Source organism: Schistocerca americana, chromosome 1 (assembly GCF_021461395.2).
Source record: "Schistocerca americana isolate TAMUIC-IGC-003095 chromosome 1, iqSchAmer2.1, whole genome shotgun sequence".
Classification (NCBI taxonomy): domain Eukaryota; kingdom Metazoa; phylum Arthropoda; class Insecta; order Orthoptera; family Acrididae; genus Schistocerca; species Schistocerca americana.
In genome coordinates, this window is record NC_060119.1 from 735,281,601 (window position 1) to 735,298,280 (window position 16,680).

At 37.7% G+C, this 16,680-nt stretch overlaps 1 protein-coding gene across 3 annotated transcripts in view; it reads left to right on the top strand.

Moving 5' to 3' along the window:
- Nucleotides 1-16,680, top strand: part of LOC124610662 (dosage compensation regulator) — a 184,718-nt gene that overhangs the window by 138,689 nt on the left and 29,349 nt on the right. For all 3 annotated transcript variants that reach the window (XM_047140176.1, XM_047140175.1, XM_047140177.1), the window contains 6 exons: nt 3,185-3,279; nt 4,209-4,421; nt 4,514-4,688; nt 6,805-6,981; nt 8,573-8,763; nt 11,083-11,244. In XM_047140176.1, the coding sequence (XP_046996132.1) occupies nt 3,185-3,279; nt 4,209-4,421; nt 4,514-4,688; nt 6,805-6,981; nt 8,573-8,763; nt 11,083-11,244 (1,013 nt within the window). The remainder of the gene's footprint in view (nt 1-3,184; nt 3,280-4,208; nt 4,422-4,513; nt 4,689-6,804; nt 6,982-8,572; nt 8,764-11,082; nt 11,245-16,680) is intronic.

Here is a 16,680-nt window from a genome sequence, read left to right on the forward strand (position 1 = left end):
CTGTCTACGACTCAATGCTTCTGCTTTTTGGTGACTGGTTCAGTTGCCATCTTTGCTCCTGCATTCCTAGCTGGCAAATGGCGCCCCACCCTCCCTCCAACCCACTAGTTACCCACCTCAAAGCCCTTCTTCCTGCCTCCAACTGCTCTTCCCCTGTACCCACCGCACCCCCAGCCCACCTGCCAAACTGCAATTCTGGTGCTGGGGAGTTCAGCTGGCACCTTGTGTGTGTGTGTGTGTGTGTGTGTGTGTGTGTGTGTGTGTGTGGTTTTTCCCATTGTGTGGTCTCCTTTGCTTGTAAATTATTGAAAAGGGTAGTGATTATGTCATAACCGACCTGGTACTGTCGTTATGTTGTCACATGTCTAGAGGTCCTTAAACCGGTATTATGTGACACGTCCTTTACTCTCATAACCTTCCTGGCTTCAGTCTCCATTAACCCACTGTCCTTCCTCCCCAACAGTTTCCCCTTCCTCTGCCCTGTCTCCCCGTCCTACTTCACATCTGCGTGTCACCTTCATCATGCACCACTCATCACCTGTTGTGACATCCATAAATCACATACCTAACTGTTGCAGTTGCCACCATTCCTCATGCATTCCTAGCTACCTAATAGGCTACCTCCGTCCAACCCACTAGCTGCCCACCCCAAACCCTTCTATCTGCCACCCACCACTCTCCCCCTGTACACACCCAAACCCCTTCCACCCCAGTTCACCTGCCGAAGTTCAATCCTGGCACTGAGAGTCCAGCTGCCACCACAAAGGGAGCAAGTGTGTGTGTGTGTGTGTGTGTGTGTGTGTGTTTTACTTTTGTTTTTCAGTGAGTAGTCTTCTTTACTCCTAAATTATTCAGAAGGATATTGATTCTGTCGTAACTGACCTGATGCTGTCATTATGTGGTCACATATCTGAAGGTACTTAAAGCCAGTATTAGACAACAGACTTATTGTATACAAGTCTACACCAGCACCCCAAGAGTAAGTACTCGGAACCACAGACCAGTTTACATTGGTCACATCATTGAGTGTGAAGGTCGATATTTTTGTAAAACCAGCGCCTCAGGAATACGTACTTGGAACCACAGGCTAATTAGTTTACATTGGTTATGTCATTGGGTGTGAAAGTTGATTTTTTTTTTTTAAACTGCTATTTACTCACATTGAAACTTCTAAGATCTTTACCGTCTTACTTAAGCAGTTATTGTTGTTTTTGTGTAGTTATAATGAAATTATGTTATGATTGTACAGAATTATTGACTGATGTATTCATTTTATGTCATACTGGTACAAGCAAATTAGTATCGAATTTTACATTGCACAGTGTTTTAGACATGGATGTAATTATTTATGCTGCATTTGTCATGACAGTGTCTGCCTTAGTTGTTAGGAGAACGGAAGAGTGACGACGTAATGCCAGGAAGGAATTGGATGACCCTGGCTGAAAAAAAGGGACAAAGGCAGGGACGTATACACGCCATTAATGAAAGAGTTGAGGCTTGAAGATCCACAGGAAAATAGGAAGTTCATCAGAACGATTGCGCCTTGCCGATCATATATGATGGGTTATGACTGTGATGACACAGTAATGAGGGAAACTGTTTCACAGTCGTGTGACTTCAAAGATGGAAAATTGATTTTACAGTCCTCACTGGTCGTGGCCGACACAGCTGCCCTGGCTCTTGCAGCTATTCTGTCAATGCTATATAAAACAAAAGATGCAGTCAAATCAAGCACATGCAGTAATTTCACCAATTGAGCTGATACATACACATAATGAAAGTAAAATTGTGCACACAAATACATGAAACATACAGACTCAGTATAAAACATTTGTAGACATACTTTATAGTGGAAAAGAGTATCTAAAGGATCTGATTTAAGATTAAACATCTTTCCTTGCTGTAAATCTCAATAAGCACATTTGTACTTTCTTTGTTTTATTCTATTTCTAAGATAAGTACCTATCATCAGATGGACAGCTTTTCTCACAGGCAATGCAAAAAATGAGGATTTTTGTTTTTTTATTGCCGTGTTTATAAAAATTTACAGAAAAAATGTAGATTATATCTGTCAATAGCCAAAAGTGTCTTCAAGACTTGTCTGCTGAGTATAAGTAAAAACAATAACAAACAGAAAGCCTGCACGAAATACTGCTTTCTGGGCATGCACTCACACACCTCTTCTACTGGTCATGCGCAGATCCACGACAGAATAGAATGGCTTCTGTTTCTCGCCAATGGATAAACAGTCTGCTGAAATGGCAAATTTTCCGGTTCACTCATTCTGCCACCAGGTGCCAGAAAATCTACACATGACTTGTACATTATAGGTGTGTCATGTAATACCAGCTTAACCCCGTATCTGACTTCAGAAATATTCTAAGTGGTGGTATTATTGTTGTTGTTGTTGTTATTATTATTATTATTATTATTATTATTATTATATCATATATAATACTGTAAGAAAAAACAAATATATTCACAAATTTCTGTGTGTTTTCTTTCTTTTCGTGTATTCATTGTTAAGAGATTTTTACTGTGTGGTATTTCCTGAAGTAAGGTGTTATCCAAATAGGAACGTTGGAGGCTTCACACAAATTGTGTGTTTCTCTCCTTGTACATTTCTTGTCAAATTGTCTTGCGTTTGAACAAGTATTTCATTGTTCCATCAAGTAAGATATTTTCTCCATTGACAGAATGGTTTTTGGGAGATGACATGCCGATAGCTAAATGTGTTGCAGATTTCGTTGTAGCTGCACGTAGGAGAACAGTAAGTACAATCAAGCCAATTACTCTCATCAGAGAACAGCCCAGAAATGTTTCTTCAACAATCATGCACTTTAAATACCAGCATATTTTCCAACAGTATGATGAAGACAGTAATGGTACAGTCAAACATAGGTATGTTGAGTTGATGAGAAACACTAGCTCAGAAAATTGCACAAAAATTGATGTGAACGAAATCTATACGCCCAATATGGAAGTTAGGTGAACTGCAGATGAAAAAATGGCTGACAGATTACGAAACACAGAAAGATAGATCTGTGCACTAGTTAACCAAGGGGCTTAATCCTTTGGTATATGAGATATGTATCCTTCACAGCAAGGCTGACCCTGTTGTGACATGCTACATATAATATTTTGTTGGAATATTGCATTAATGTCATAATATTTTGTTTTCCAGGCGGCTCTGCATATTCAATAATACCGTTGCACTCACAGCTGCCAAGAGAAGACCAGCGGCGTGTATTTGAGCCTGTTCCAGATGGTGTTACAAAGGTAAGAAAAACATTTTCTGTGCCTAATTTTTGGGGAGCTTAGAGAGAGGTGTGGAGGCTGCAGCAGATAGAGTGGGTTTTACAATTAGTGTTTAACAGATCAGTTCATTGTGAGTGAAAGTGGCTAAATAACTAAAGAAGCTTTTTAGGAAAAGCATAGATAGCTACTCACCATAAAGATGACAAGTTGGTTTGCAGATAGACACAATGAAGAGGCTGTTACAGATTGAGCTTTTGGTCAAAGCCTCCTTCAGAAAGGAAACACACATACACGTATGTGCGCGTGCCCACATAAGCACATGCACACGCAAGCAAGCAAGAACACTTCATGTGTCTGGCCAGAAGCCGGCCATAGATAGCAGTCGTGTGTGTTTGCGTGGGTGCGTGTGCTCGTGTGTTCGCACGAGACCGCGATCGCGTGTTAGAGCGCGCGCGTGTTTGCGCGTGTTCTTCTCATAATGTTGTTGATATCCCAACCTGAACTTTTCATTGTTTTAAGTAGCTCATTAACAGTTAAATTGGCTGAGAAATTGTAGTCAAGAACAACAAAGGACATAGCGAAATTAAAAACTAGTGCAGTAACAGACAATAACAAATATGTGAAACTAAGTCCCCATCAAGTGGCTTAATTTTGATGCAACATACCTGTGCAACCTTGTGGACCCCCTTCCTAACCTAGTCCAAGGGTGGAATTACATTATATTAAATGATGCTTGTTATGATTTCTCTAGGATGACTAATTATTTGTCCAGTGAGCTTAATAATGTGAAAAGATACACCCTGAAGAGGATACAGAAACAACAGTTCATTGATAAAGCTCATCATGACTATTACTCATACTGTAAAGTGTGTGTAAGTATTTATATCAACCATGCAGGTGCCATCAGGTCACACACACAGTAAATAATGTGTTCTTTTTTCTGTCTGCAGATAATTCTTTCAACGAACATAGCAGAGACATCAATCACCATTAATGATGTCGTATTTGTGATTGACAGTGGCAAAGCAAAAATGAAGTTATTTACGTCACATAATAATATGACTAACTATGCAACTGTTTGGGCATCGAAAACTAATTTGGAGCAACGAAAGGGAAGAGCTGGCCGTGTTCGACCTGGCTTCTGCTTCCATTTATTGAGCAAGGTAATTACTAAATTTTTCTGCAGAATTTAGTCTCATTCACTAATTGTCAATATTTTTGTTATTAATTCAGTTTCTTTTTTAAAATGATAAAGGCTCGCTTTGAAAAATTGGATGAGCATATGACACCAGAAATGTTCCGTACTCCTTTACACGAGTTGGCACTGTCAATAAAACTACTACGTTTGGGAGCAATAGCACAGTTTCTTAGCAAGGCAATTCAGCCTCCACCTATTGATGCTGTAATTGAAGCTGAAGTCTTGCTTAGAGGTTGGTAATAAATATTATAAATATAGTATAGGAAAAATATGTTCAGAATAATTTAATAACTGTCTATGATGTAGTTCCACAAGGCTATGAACTTCTCACTGTAAGTGCAGAGATGATCTTGTTTCTTTAACTAATAAGTGAAATGTTCACCCTTTCATGTTTTGTCATTGTTCACATTGTTTTGTGAAGTCTTTTCCATATTATCCCCCGGAGAAAAATCTGAGGAATACTGACAAAAGCATATCATCTGATGAGCATCAAAATTGTGAAAACTTCCAGTTGTGAATTATAAGAATTGTATTACTACCACCATTGTAGCTAGTATGAGGGGTAATCATAAATCTTAAATGATGACCTCAAAAGAAAATAAACATATATAATTAAGTTTTTGTTTGCAAGTACATGCCTGCAGTCCTGGTAACATTGAAATCTCCATGCCACAGTACCATAGCACACTTTTACAGGGGCAAAAACAAAATGGCACTACCCATTGATAAAGTGGATTATCGTATGATAGCTCATTTTTGGCAGCAGCAGAAATGTTGTAGTCATGTTATTAAGGCCAATCTGTTTGGGTAAAGGCATGATTTGAATTGACCTAACTCAGTTACAACGTTTTTGCTCCTCCTGAAAACTAATTGCTCCACAATACAGCACTATATCGGTAGGTTGTGCAGTTTTATTTTGGTTCCTTGAGTGGCATGCTTCGTACTGCAGCATGTAGGATTCATTGTGCAGCAGGACTACAAAAGTTAACTTGAAACAAACAAAAAATTCATTGTGTAACTTCAGTTGTTCATGTGATAATTAAAACATTTGAGAAGATAAACTTCTTTGCCAAGATCTCTAATAATAACGTTTATTCTTGATAACCGGTTTCGGTAATCAGTGTTACCATCTTCAGATCTGGATAGTTTTTAAACAGTGTGACTACATACAAAGCAATTGTAATACACAGTATTAGATACAGTATGAAAGAAAACAACAGAATAACCTATACCTATCTCATGAATTGGCAGGTATGTAACAGATGAGAAGGCTGATGCACTGGCATGTCAAAATTAAAACAACTATACACACAGTTATTAATCACATACAACTATATTGTGTCACTTACAACAGAATACACCATTGCAGCCAGGGTGCTGTTGGACTGGCAAGCGGTTATCAGTGAAGGATAGGCATTGACAAGTGGACTGACAGGTGTCGCTAGTGTAACATGTATTCCTTACTTAAAATCATTTACGTGATTAGCTTACAATGTGCTAGCTAGGATAAAAATAAATCTAAAAACACGTTTATAAAATTATTGCCAATTTATAATTAAAACAGACTAAAACTTACTCCTGTAGCACTAGTTTTACAATGTCCCTATGTAGAAGCTGCATTTGTTTGGTACAGTTACCACAAACTGATATACAATAGGTTCCTTAACACAAGATTTAAGAGTTTACAAAAACGACAGACGCAAGTACAAAGCCATTAAAATATTTAAATTTTACATATCTTAAAAATTTAAATGTAAAATTCAATCTGTAGCAGTGTATGCTATGGTTACATTCAAAGTAATAGGAGTGTACTCAAATAGCAATGTAGTAAAAATAAAAATACAAAGTTTTAAAAAATTATAAAGAGCAGTTATCAGAACGGCTTACTCACTTCTTTTGGGTAACCATCCATGCTGTAGAAAAACATGAATGAAAACCACATGAATCAAAAAAGTAATGATAACAGCAATAGTGGTAACACATTGAATTCAGCCACTGAAATTACATTATTATGTGAATGCTATTAATGTGGAAAAGGTTAAAAGGCATGTTTAAAAAATATGTATATTGCCAAATATTTATTATTTTCAGAAGCTAAAAGATTATTCTTATTGCACTTATCAAGTAATGTATCTATTAAGAGGCTGGATTAATATTTGATGCAGTTACTACGACTGATATCCAATTGATTGCTCCTTGAGATGAGTAAATGAAATGATAATTAAAACTTTGACTACTTTCGTAGCCAGTGTAGTTTTCACTATACTATTAAGTAAAAATATGTTGTAGCAAGTCCCTTATTTCCTCACATATGCTCATCTTAAAAAGAGACCATATTTTTGTTCCAGAAATGAAGTGCTTAGATAAAAATGATGAACTTACTCCATTGGGCCGAATACTGGCTAAGTTGCCTATTGAGCCAAGACTTGGTAAGATGATGATACTGGGGAATATGTTTTTCTGTGGTGATGCACTAGCAACCATGGCTGCCAACAGCTCGACCTTCCCAGAAGTGTTTGTTACTGGTGAGCCCTAATTTATTTATTTATTTATTTTTTTATTTTTTTAAAGTGTTAACTGATGTTACCTGTTGATGTGTTGTTTAAGGTAACATTAAAGTTTCATTATAACTTACATTCTCTTCTAATATTCACTAGAACTTCGTCTAGCTTATTCAGAAGATTAAATTTACAAATCCTTGTTCAGTTATACTAATGTAGATATATTACAGTTTCCTCAAATCAGCGAAAAATGCCAGAATTACTTCTCCATTACAGACCTGCCAATTATCTGCTCGTCCAGTTGAGCTGTTTCTGTTGACTGTGATGTTGAGAGTCTAAGATTTTGTCTTTAATGCTTTCTCTTGTATCAAGTTCATTGGGAAGCTGAACGAGCATTGGCTCTACTTGGCTTTGGTTAAATCTTAATTGCAGCACTGTTACAAAGAAAAAAACATTGTGCATGTAAGAGAGTGAGGTCTTTGATTTCATTATGCAAGTTTTAGGAATGGTGGAGAGCTGTATAAAATGTGGAGTTCCAATGGGGAGCCCTTTGCCACCTATTATTGCCAATCTCTTTATGGAAGATTTCAAAGACTGTGCACTGGAGTCACTGCCATTGAAACCTATGTGTTGTTTGACATCATGGAAGTGAGAATTTAAACAGACTTTTGGAAAATTTGAATTGAATCCACCCAAACATTCACTTCATGATGCAGGTGGGAAAGAATGGCTGCCTTGCCTTCCTTGTAGTGTTGATCAGGGGGAAGGTTGACAGGCCATTTATAAGAATCTATCTCACACTGATTTGTATCTTCTGGCCGATAATTGTCACCATCAAGCTCAGCATGACAAGATAACTACTATCATGATTTCTAGCAGAAAGTGGTTTTCATTGTTTCTTGTGAAATTTAGTCTATAGTTTGGGATTTACTATTCAGTGTAAATGTCTTATCACAATTAATTAAAATTAAAGAGGGAATAGGTTTACATATGTGACAAGTCATATTTTCACAACTCTAGCTTGTGGATGTTCAGTTAGCATCACTGTGACAATGAGTCCACAAGAATATAAGACAAGAATGAAATTATGTATATCCTGTATAGTAATAAACTTGGCTTTACACTTGTTGCAAAGAAACTGCAAAATTTATTCAGGAAGTAATAAGGTGACTTCTGTCTGTATAGATGTTCGGTTGAGTAAGAAGTTAGTTCAGTCTGCACAGTTGAAAGAAAACTATTCAACAGAGTTTTAGAAAGAAGTGGATGACGATGCCAAACTCCATGAAATTTTAGGGACTAGTTCAATGAGTAACAACCTTTATGAAGTGTGTGCTTATGTTTTGTTGACTTTTGTGCCTCACAAGTAATTAAATAGCTCTAAAAATTTGATGAAATTACATGTTTCTTGTATACAGTAATAATTTAGAAAGGGGATGCAACAAGTACTTTTTAATGCTTAGTATTTTTTAATGAAATGTTTCTGTTCATGGTAGTTGGTAGAGAAAGTATGAGTTGTTATGTATTACAGATAAATTTTGTATGCTGTAAAAGTATTAAATAATGTGCAGTTTCTTATTACTGGCAGCCTCTCAGATTAATGGTCTTTTACTTTCAGGCATGGACAATCGCCGTTTGACATACCAACAAAAAGCATTTGCTGGTGGTAGGCATTCAGATCATATTGCTATGCTCAATGCATTCCAAGCATGGGAAGATGTACGCATGAATGGTGAACAAGCTGAAATCGCTTTTTGTGAGCACAAGTTGTTGTCAATGCCCACATTACGTGTAACGTGGGAGGCAAAGGTGAGTCTCTCTCGTGTGTGTGTGTGTGTGTGTGTGTGTGTGTGTGTGTGTGTGTGTACTTGAGAAGCAGATCCTTTGCCCAAAAGCTAAAATGTATAGCCCCCCCCTTACACACACACACACACACACACACACACACACACACACACACACACGACTGCTATCTCAGGCAACTAAAACACACACTGCCATGTGTGTGTGTGTGTGTGTGTGTGTGTGTGTGTGTGTGTGTGTTGTTGATGAAGGCTTTAATTGTGAGAGTCTTCTTGTTGTCCTATCTGTGACTTAGCATCTCTGTTATATGGTGAGTAGAAACTTTCCTTCTTGTAATATTGTTATTTTCCATCTTAGATTTTCCTTTGTTTGACTTTATTCAGTTAATTCATTTAAATAGTTTTTTATTTTTCTTTCTTTGTCATGTAATTATAATCATTATATTAACTTTCCATTTGCTCTCATTTTTCTTTTTCCACATGGAATTTTTGTTCATGTGATTTTAATTATTTTTATGTATTAACATTGATTTAATTTTATTTATTTCATCATCTTGTATTTTCATCCATGTAATTGCTTTATTTATTTCTATTTCTCATATTGCTTGAATTTCATTCTGCTTATAATGCATTCTTTTGGTTGAGTATTCATCTGCATTATTTTGTCCCCAGTGCAATAGGAATTTGTTTTAAGTGTTTGTATGATGATTACTATCCAAAAAAACATACATATTGTAACTAAAAATAAATTTTGTCACCATTGCTTTGTCAGTATAGATAGGTTATTTGATCGTTGTGTTTTTGGCTGATAGATCAGCATTATTAAGTGTTCAAATATTATGATAGGTAAGTAAAAATAGTGAAATTCACATGCACAAAACTTCCAAGTGGAAAATAATTCTAGGAATAAAAATGAGGGCAGGTGAAAAAGTTAATATGATGATTAAAATCATGTGCTAGTCAATAGAAATAATTTAAACTAATTAACTGAATAGAAATAAGGATCATTGTCATTTCGATAAAAGTTTTCAAATAAAAAAATTGAAAGCACTTGATGAAATTCAAACCCACAATATTCTGCATGCAAGGACTGTACTCAATCCATTACTCTATACAATCCATCCTTACAGCATTCCTTTTTTTAAAGCTGTAGAGCATCATGCAAAATTCTGATTTTTTTTTTTAATTATTTGTAAATGAGGGCCCACGAGAATGAGCAGCTGCAGGATGTGACACATGGGGGCCTTAACCTGCACAACTGTAAAGATGGTTTCAAAACATGGATGGCACCACTGGGAAGTTCCCTGTTTAAGAAGGCAAGAAGAAGCAAATGGCACTGAGGATACAATTATTGTATGAGGGAAGTGTAAGTTGTTTATGATTGTTGGAGGGAAGAGAACAGGATGGTGGAAGTGGACAAATGGTCTGAAACAAGGAAGTGCTCTATCTTTATTACTTTCCATAGCCATAGAGTATGGTGTAATGACACAAGGGGGCAAGAGAGATGGGAAGCAGCTTTGTTTTTGCTTAATTTATGGGTCAGTATAGAAAAAATTGATGTTTGGTAAGAAGTGCAAGGGTGTGGCCTAAAATTTAACACACAGAACTGTGAGCTGGTAGGCACGACAAGGAAAAAAGGACAGACCTACAGTAAACATGACTTTGAAGGCGAGCAGCTGAAAATGGTGGAAAATTTAAAGTACTTGAGTAAGATAAAGTAGGAAAACGAAAGAAATGGCAAAAGTGAGTGAGTTTGCAAGGCAAGTTGAAATCTGTATGAAGAGTTTGAGAGGAATTACATGGGACAAATAAGCGAAGTAAAATATTCAAGAAGTCAGAAATGTGTAACAAAATAGAAAAGATGAGACATGAAAATGTTAGGAAGGGAACACATAAGGATCACCAGCAAGGTAATATTAAGTGAAAAAGTTAAAATTATTTGAGGATGTAAAGAGTGTTTGAGAAGAGGATGGCTATAAAAATGTGTAAGATGAAGATGGAAGGCAAGAGACCAAAGGGAAGGCCAAGTTGTAAAGTGAATGAAAAGAGTAGAAGGGGAAGCATTCATAAGAGAGAGGACTGGGCCATAAGATTGTTAAAGATGTGGTCGTAAGGGCAGAAAAGATGTGGTTGTGAGGGCAGAGAAGGTGGCGAGTCTTGGGTTCCCAGCAAGCTCCCCCACTATTGGGGAAATTTGTTAGGATGATGTAGGTTTGACTTTTCTATTACATGTTTGTTTGACTCTAAACATGCCAAAACATTTTTTTTAGAATTCTAATTTACTTCAGTGTATTTGCTTTTCATCAATCACTTACTAAATTTCCAGAATCAGCTTAAGGATTTACTGCAGTCAATTGGGTTTCCAGAGGAATCAATGGCCCCTCAGCCTCTGAACTTCAGTGGACCAGACCCAAAACTTGATATGGTAACAGCCCTGATGTGTATGGGACTGTACCCAAATGTATGCTATCATAAGGATAAGAGGAAGGTATGTTTAATTTGATTCACTTTCTGATGTCTGAAAAAAAATTTAAATACATTGTCTAGATAAGAGGAAAACTACCAAATGTGAATTCTCAATATATATATACACATTTGCTTGAAACAGTATTAGTCCTAGTCCATTAAACTTATTGGTACTATTGTATTTCTACATTATCAGTAGCTTTATATGTTCCTGGAAGTTTGAAGTAACATTGAAATGGATTTAGAAATGAAAAACTTGACACTTCCAATGTATTTTGTAATGATTCTAATTATCTTACTTCAACCAGTATCTCACCAGGATTTAGAGTTCCTGATTACATTTACATGGGATGCAGTAAAGGTACTGCAATCCACTATTTGTGATTTGATACTTGTTTTTCTATAGGAATAAAATGTGTCCTTTAGTAATTAAAATACACCATCATAGGGATACTCCCACACAAAAAGTTTTCTGTGAAAAATGTGTTTTTGATTATAGACCCTTAAAGCTTCCACAAGGTGTTTTGTTTTCTCTCTGTCTCTTTAAGTATTGCTCATTTAAAGTGCCTTTTTGCCGCATGGATGTACTGCCTCTTTGTCACAAGTTTACATGAAGATTCATATGGGTAGAGGACCAATGACCGTGTAGTTTGTCCGCTTTAACCCCCACAACCTAATCTTTACTCTTAAAATAAGAGTTCAGAAAACTGTGTTGCCAAACAAACTTGTATTTTATTGCACTAATTAAACTAATTTTGTATTTATATTACTTATTGCAGAAGTTGCTGTAATGATGCCAGAAATTGCTTCCCATTTAAGACTTTTCCCATTAATACATTCCTTACTCATGACCACCTCAAGAATGTTTTGGCAAGATGTTACAATATTGCTCATTCTTGTATTGCCCATAGTGCTCACACACTTCTGGTTATTTAACTACATTAATTCTGATAGTTACCTTACACTCCAATTCAGATTTTTAAAGTACCTAAAAGTTCATCATGAGCATTAATAAAAATAATTTCCGCTAATACAAATAATAGCTGTCTAAGCTCGTTTACAAAATAATTGACATTATTCTTATGGTCACTTTTACAATCTTCATATTACATTTGAGTCTTCTCATGGTGAACCTCCTTTGTATTCTCTTTCTTCATGGGTGTGTGTCTCCACCTTCATCACTGTGTTCTCTTATCTCTGTCACACAGAGGCTTTATTTCATTTCTGTACACAATAAATCCCATTAATCTCACTCTGTTGACAGACCATTCCCACTCCAAGAGGGACAACACATTCCAGACTGGGCAGGCAATTGGTTCCATCCTAGTTAGTAATGCTTTTTGTGCAACGGTGTGCCAGTGGAATAATGACACTAGTTTTATTTTTATTTTCCTAGTAATCCATCTTCCTCTTACATATAAATACAACCTGATGCCACCATGTTCTCATACTGAAGCCACTGTTACTCATTTCCTCCAACTATTTGAGGTCATCCTCTGTTCTTACAGAATTGCTATTAAGGAACATTGTTTTACTACATCTGTGGAGCACTCAAATATTATACACTCAGTAGAACCAATCTCAGGATCACAAATATATGGCACTGTACCTAATCCCATATATGTTGTAAATGTGAAAGTTTGTGTGAGAATGTTTGTTAGCCCTTCACCCAACACCCAGGCTACCTTTTATTCGAAAAAGAAAAACTGTCTCTGTGAGAAGGGTAATACGAATAAAACATAATCACTGAAACTTAACTGCCAAATGAATGCATTAGCGAAGAGATAAGTTTTTAAAAGTTTTGACAAATAAAATGTATTGGATTGATATTATTGTGATTCTTAAACAGTGACTTGGCTTTTCTATTTGCATTTGAATAATTCATAATTTTTTTTTTTTTTAGTTCAGAAGAATTAATGTTGAGAACTTGGATTCTGGAAGTGTATTGGATTGTGATACTATCGTGATCGTTGAAAATTGCTTTTTTTTTTCATTTGGATTTCAGTAATTTGTAGTTTCTTTAGTGATTTCAACTTTTTCTACATATCGAAAGTGAGCTTTTCATGCATTGAAGTGGCTTTTCTGTTACATTTGAGTTATTTGCAGTCTTTTTGGTGATTTTGTTGGTTTGTAGGATCTCGGTCTATCCTTTAAAGGAGTTATGTTTTGGCAAGTCTGATGTGTCACTGAGGTTCCTAGCTTTATAATAAAATACAATTTATTTTTTCACATGACCTCCTGAGAGACTGGTAGAATTTTCACCATGCTTGGGTTTTCACTGACCTTTGCAGTGCAAGGGTAAGTATACCATGAAATATGATCCCCCTCCAAACCATAGACCTTGCCGTTGGTGGGGAGGCTTGCATGCCTCAGCGACACATATAGCTGTACCGTTGGTGCAACCACAACGGAGGGGTATCTGTTGAGAGGCCAGACAAACGTATGGTTTCTGAAGAGGGGCAGCAGCCTTTTCAGTAGTTGCAGGGGCAACAGTCTGGATGATTGACTGATCTGGCCTAACCTCGGGGGAGATCAGTTTGGATTCCGTAGAAATATGGGAGCACGTGAGGCAATACTGACCCTACGACTTATTTTAGAAGCTAGATTAAGAAAAGGCAAACCTACGTTTCTAGCATTTGTAGACTTCGAGAAAGCTTTTGACAATGTTGACTGGAATACTCTCTTTCATATTCCGAAGGTGGCAGGTGTAAAATACAGGGAGCGAAAGGCTATTTACAATTCGTACAGAAACCAGATGGCAGTTATAAGAGTCGAGGGGGCCTGAAAGGGAAGCAGTGATTGGGAAGGTAGTGAGACAGGGTTGTAGCCTCTCCCCGATGTTGTTCAATCTGTATATTGAGCAAGCAGTAAAAGAAACAAAAGAAAAATTCGAAGTAGGTATTAAAATCCATGGAGGAGAAATAAAAACTTTGAGGTTCGCCATTGACGTTGTAATTCTGTCAGAGACAGCAAAGGACTTGGAAGAGCAGTTGAATGGAATGGACAGTGTCTTGAGAGGAGGATATAAGATGAACATCAACAAAAGCAAAACGAGGATCATGGAATGTAGTCAAATTAAGTCGGGTGATACTGAGGGAATTAGATTAGGAAATGAGACACTTAAAGTAGTAAAGGAGTTTTGCTATTTGGGGAGCAAAATAACTGATGATGGTCGAAGTAGAGAGGATATAAAATGTAGACTGACAGTGGCAAGGAAAGTGTTTCTGAAGAAGAGAAATTTGTTAACATCAAGTATAGGTTTAAGCGTCAGGAATCATTTCTGAAAGTATTTGTATGGAGTGTAGCCATGTATGGAAGTGAAACGTGGACGATAAATAGTTTGGACAAGAAGAGAATAGAAGCTTTCGAAATGTGGTGCTACAGAAGAATGCTGAAGATTAGATGGGTAGATCACATAACTAATGAGGAGGTATTGAATAGAATTGGGGAGAAGAGTAGTTTGTGGCACAACTTGACTAGAAGAAGGGATCAGTTGGTAGGACATGTTCTGAGACATCGAGGGATCACCAATTTAGTATTGGAGGGCAGCGTGGAGGGTAAAAATCTTAGAGGGAGACCAAGAGTAGAATACACTAAGCAGATTCAGAAGGATGTAGGCTGCAGTATGTACTGGGAGATGAAGCAGCTTGCACAGGATAGAGTAGCATGGAGAGCTGCATCAAACCAGTCTCAGGACTGAAGACCACAACAACAACATGATCCCTTTTACCTCCAACCAATGGTCAAGCACAAGTTCTGCAGGTTAACTTTATTTTACTTTATGGAAGATGATGAGGCGGAGACTGATAGACATTACCAAATTACTCAGGGAGTTGAATGGGTAACAGTACTGAAAATACACAAAAGTTCTGCATAATCACATTGTATTGATGTATGAGTTTAATACAGCTCTTGAGAGCATGCCCATGAGAGCTGCAAGGTGGTGATCCATGAGGATCACATGCCGAGTGAACAGCACGCACGCCACTACAATGTGCCAGCCGCAGCTGAAGTCGTGGCTGCGTTTGCGAGTGTCGACTAGTATCCCATTATGTTTTGGAAATGAAAAGGAGGATATCATTTCTCAAACACACATGGGCACTGGGCAACCAAACCTGAAGAGAAAAGTGACGTGCAGGGATTTCTACATGTTTCACCTGATGGTCTGTGAACACTGTTTCATCTTACGTCCACGAATATATGCAGGATGCATTCTCCTTTGTCTGACGCTATGGCCAATCAGACTTAATCATCTCCACATACAAACCAGCCTTTACCAATATCAGGGAAGGACTGATGGACATGCAGAAACAGACTGACTGCCATATCATAGTGCGACTTTGAGCAGCAGTGAAGTGGCATGACGGATATTGAGCTTGCTGCTTCACTAGAGGCATGGAACAGTGACACATCTTATTTATTTACAGCCAGGATCGTGTATTGTATTCACAGCAGAGCTACTAGCCATCAGCAGGGCCCTACATTTTGTTTCTCAGGCCTCCTCCCACAGTTTTTTAAAATGTACCTGCTCAATGAGCTGCCTGCAGGCTATCAAGCAATCCTACTCTCGTCACCCTTTGGTCTCTGTTATCCGTGACTTCTCTGCCCTTGGCCATGCTGCCTGCTCAGTTGTCTTTCCTGGGTCCCCTGTCACGGGATCATCCGAGGGAACGAATTGGTTGACCATTTGGCTAGAGATTCAGATACTTATCCCTATTCCCTTCCATGAATCCAACTGCAGATATGCGGACCTACGTCAGATCTCTCTTTGCCGAAAAGTGACATGACATTCGGTGCACTACCGCTCTCAGTAATAAAACTCCACACAATCAAGGAGTCTACTGTGATTTGATGCTCTTCTTTCCACTCCTCTCGGAAGGAGTCTACTCTCTTATGCTGTCTGTGCATTGGTCATACCAGGTTCACTCAGTGTTTCCTGTTGCATACTGAACCACCCCTACAATGTGGTTGTGGAGTCCGACTAACAGTATCCCATATATTGGTGGAATGTCCCCTTCTTTTGGCCCTTCGTACTAAGTGTAGCCTTCCAGATTCCTTAAATTTAATATTAGCAATGATTCACAGATGGTTGAACTGGTCCTCAGTTTCCTCCGTAAAAGTGGTTTACATTTAAGATATAAGATTTGCTTTACTCCTGAAATGGGGTCAGTGTGGTTGTGGTTGGGACCTCTCGGTCTGGGACCCATCACAACTCCCCCTTGCAAAGACCGCTTTTTTATCCCTCTGTTTTCCCAGTTTCTAACGTTGAGCTACCCTTTAATACCTTCTACTGTGTGTATTTTAACTCACTCATTTTATAGTTTGACTCCTCTGATTGGATCTGTCCAGTTTTAGGAGACCCTCTTTCTTCTGTGTGTAACTTTGGAATTGCGGGACTGATGACCTCGCTGTTTGGTTCCATAACCCCTCCTCAATTAATTAATCAATCAGTCAGTTC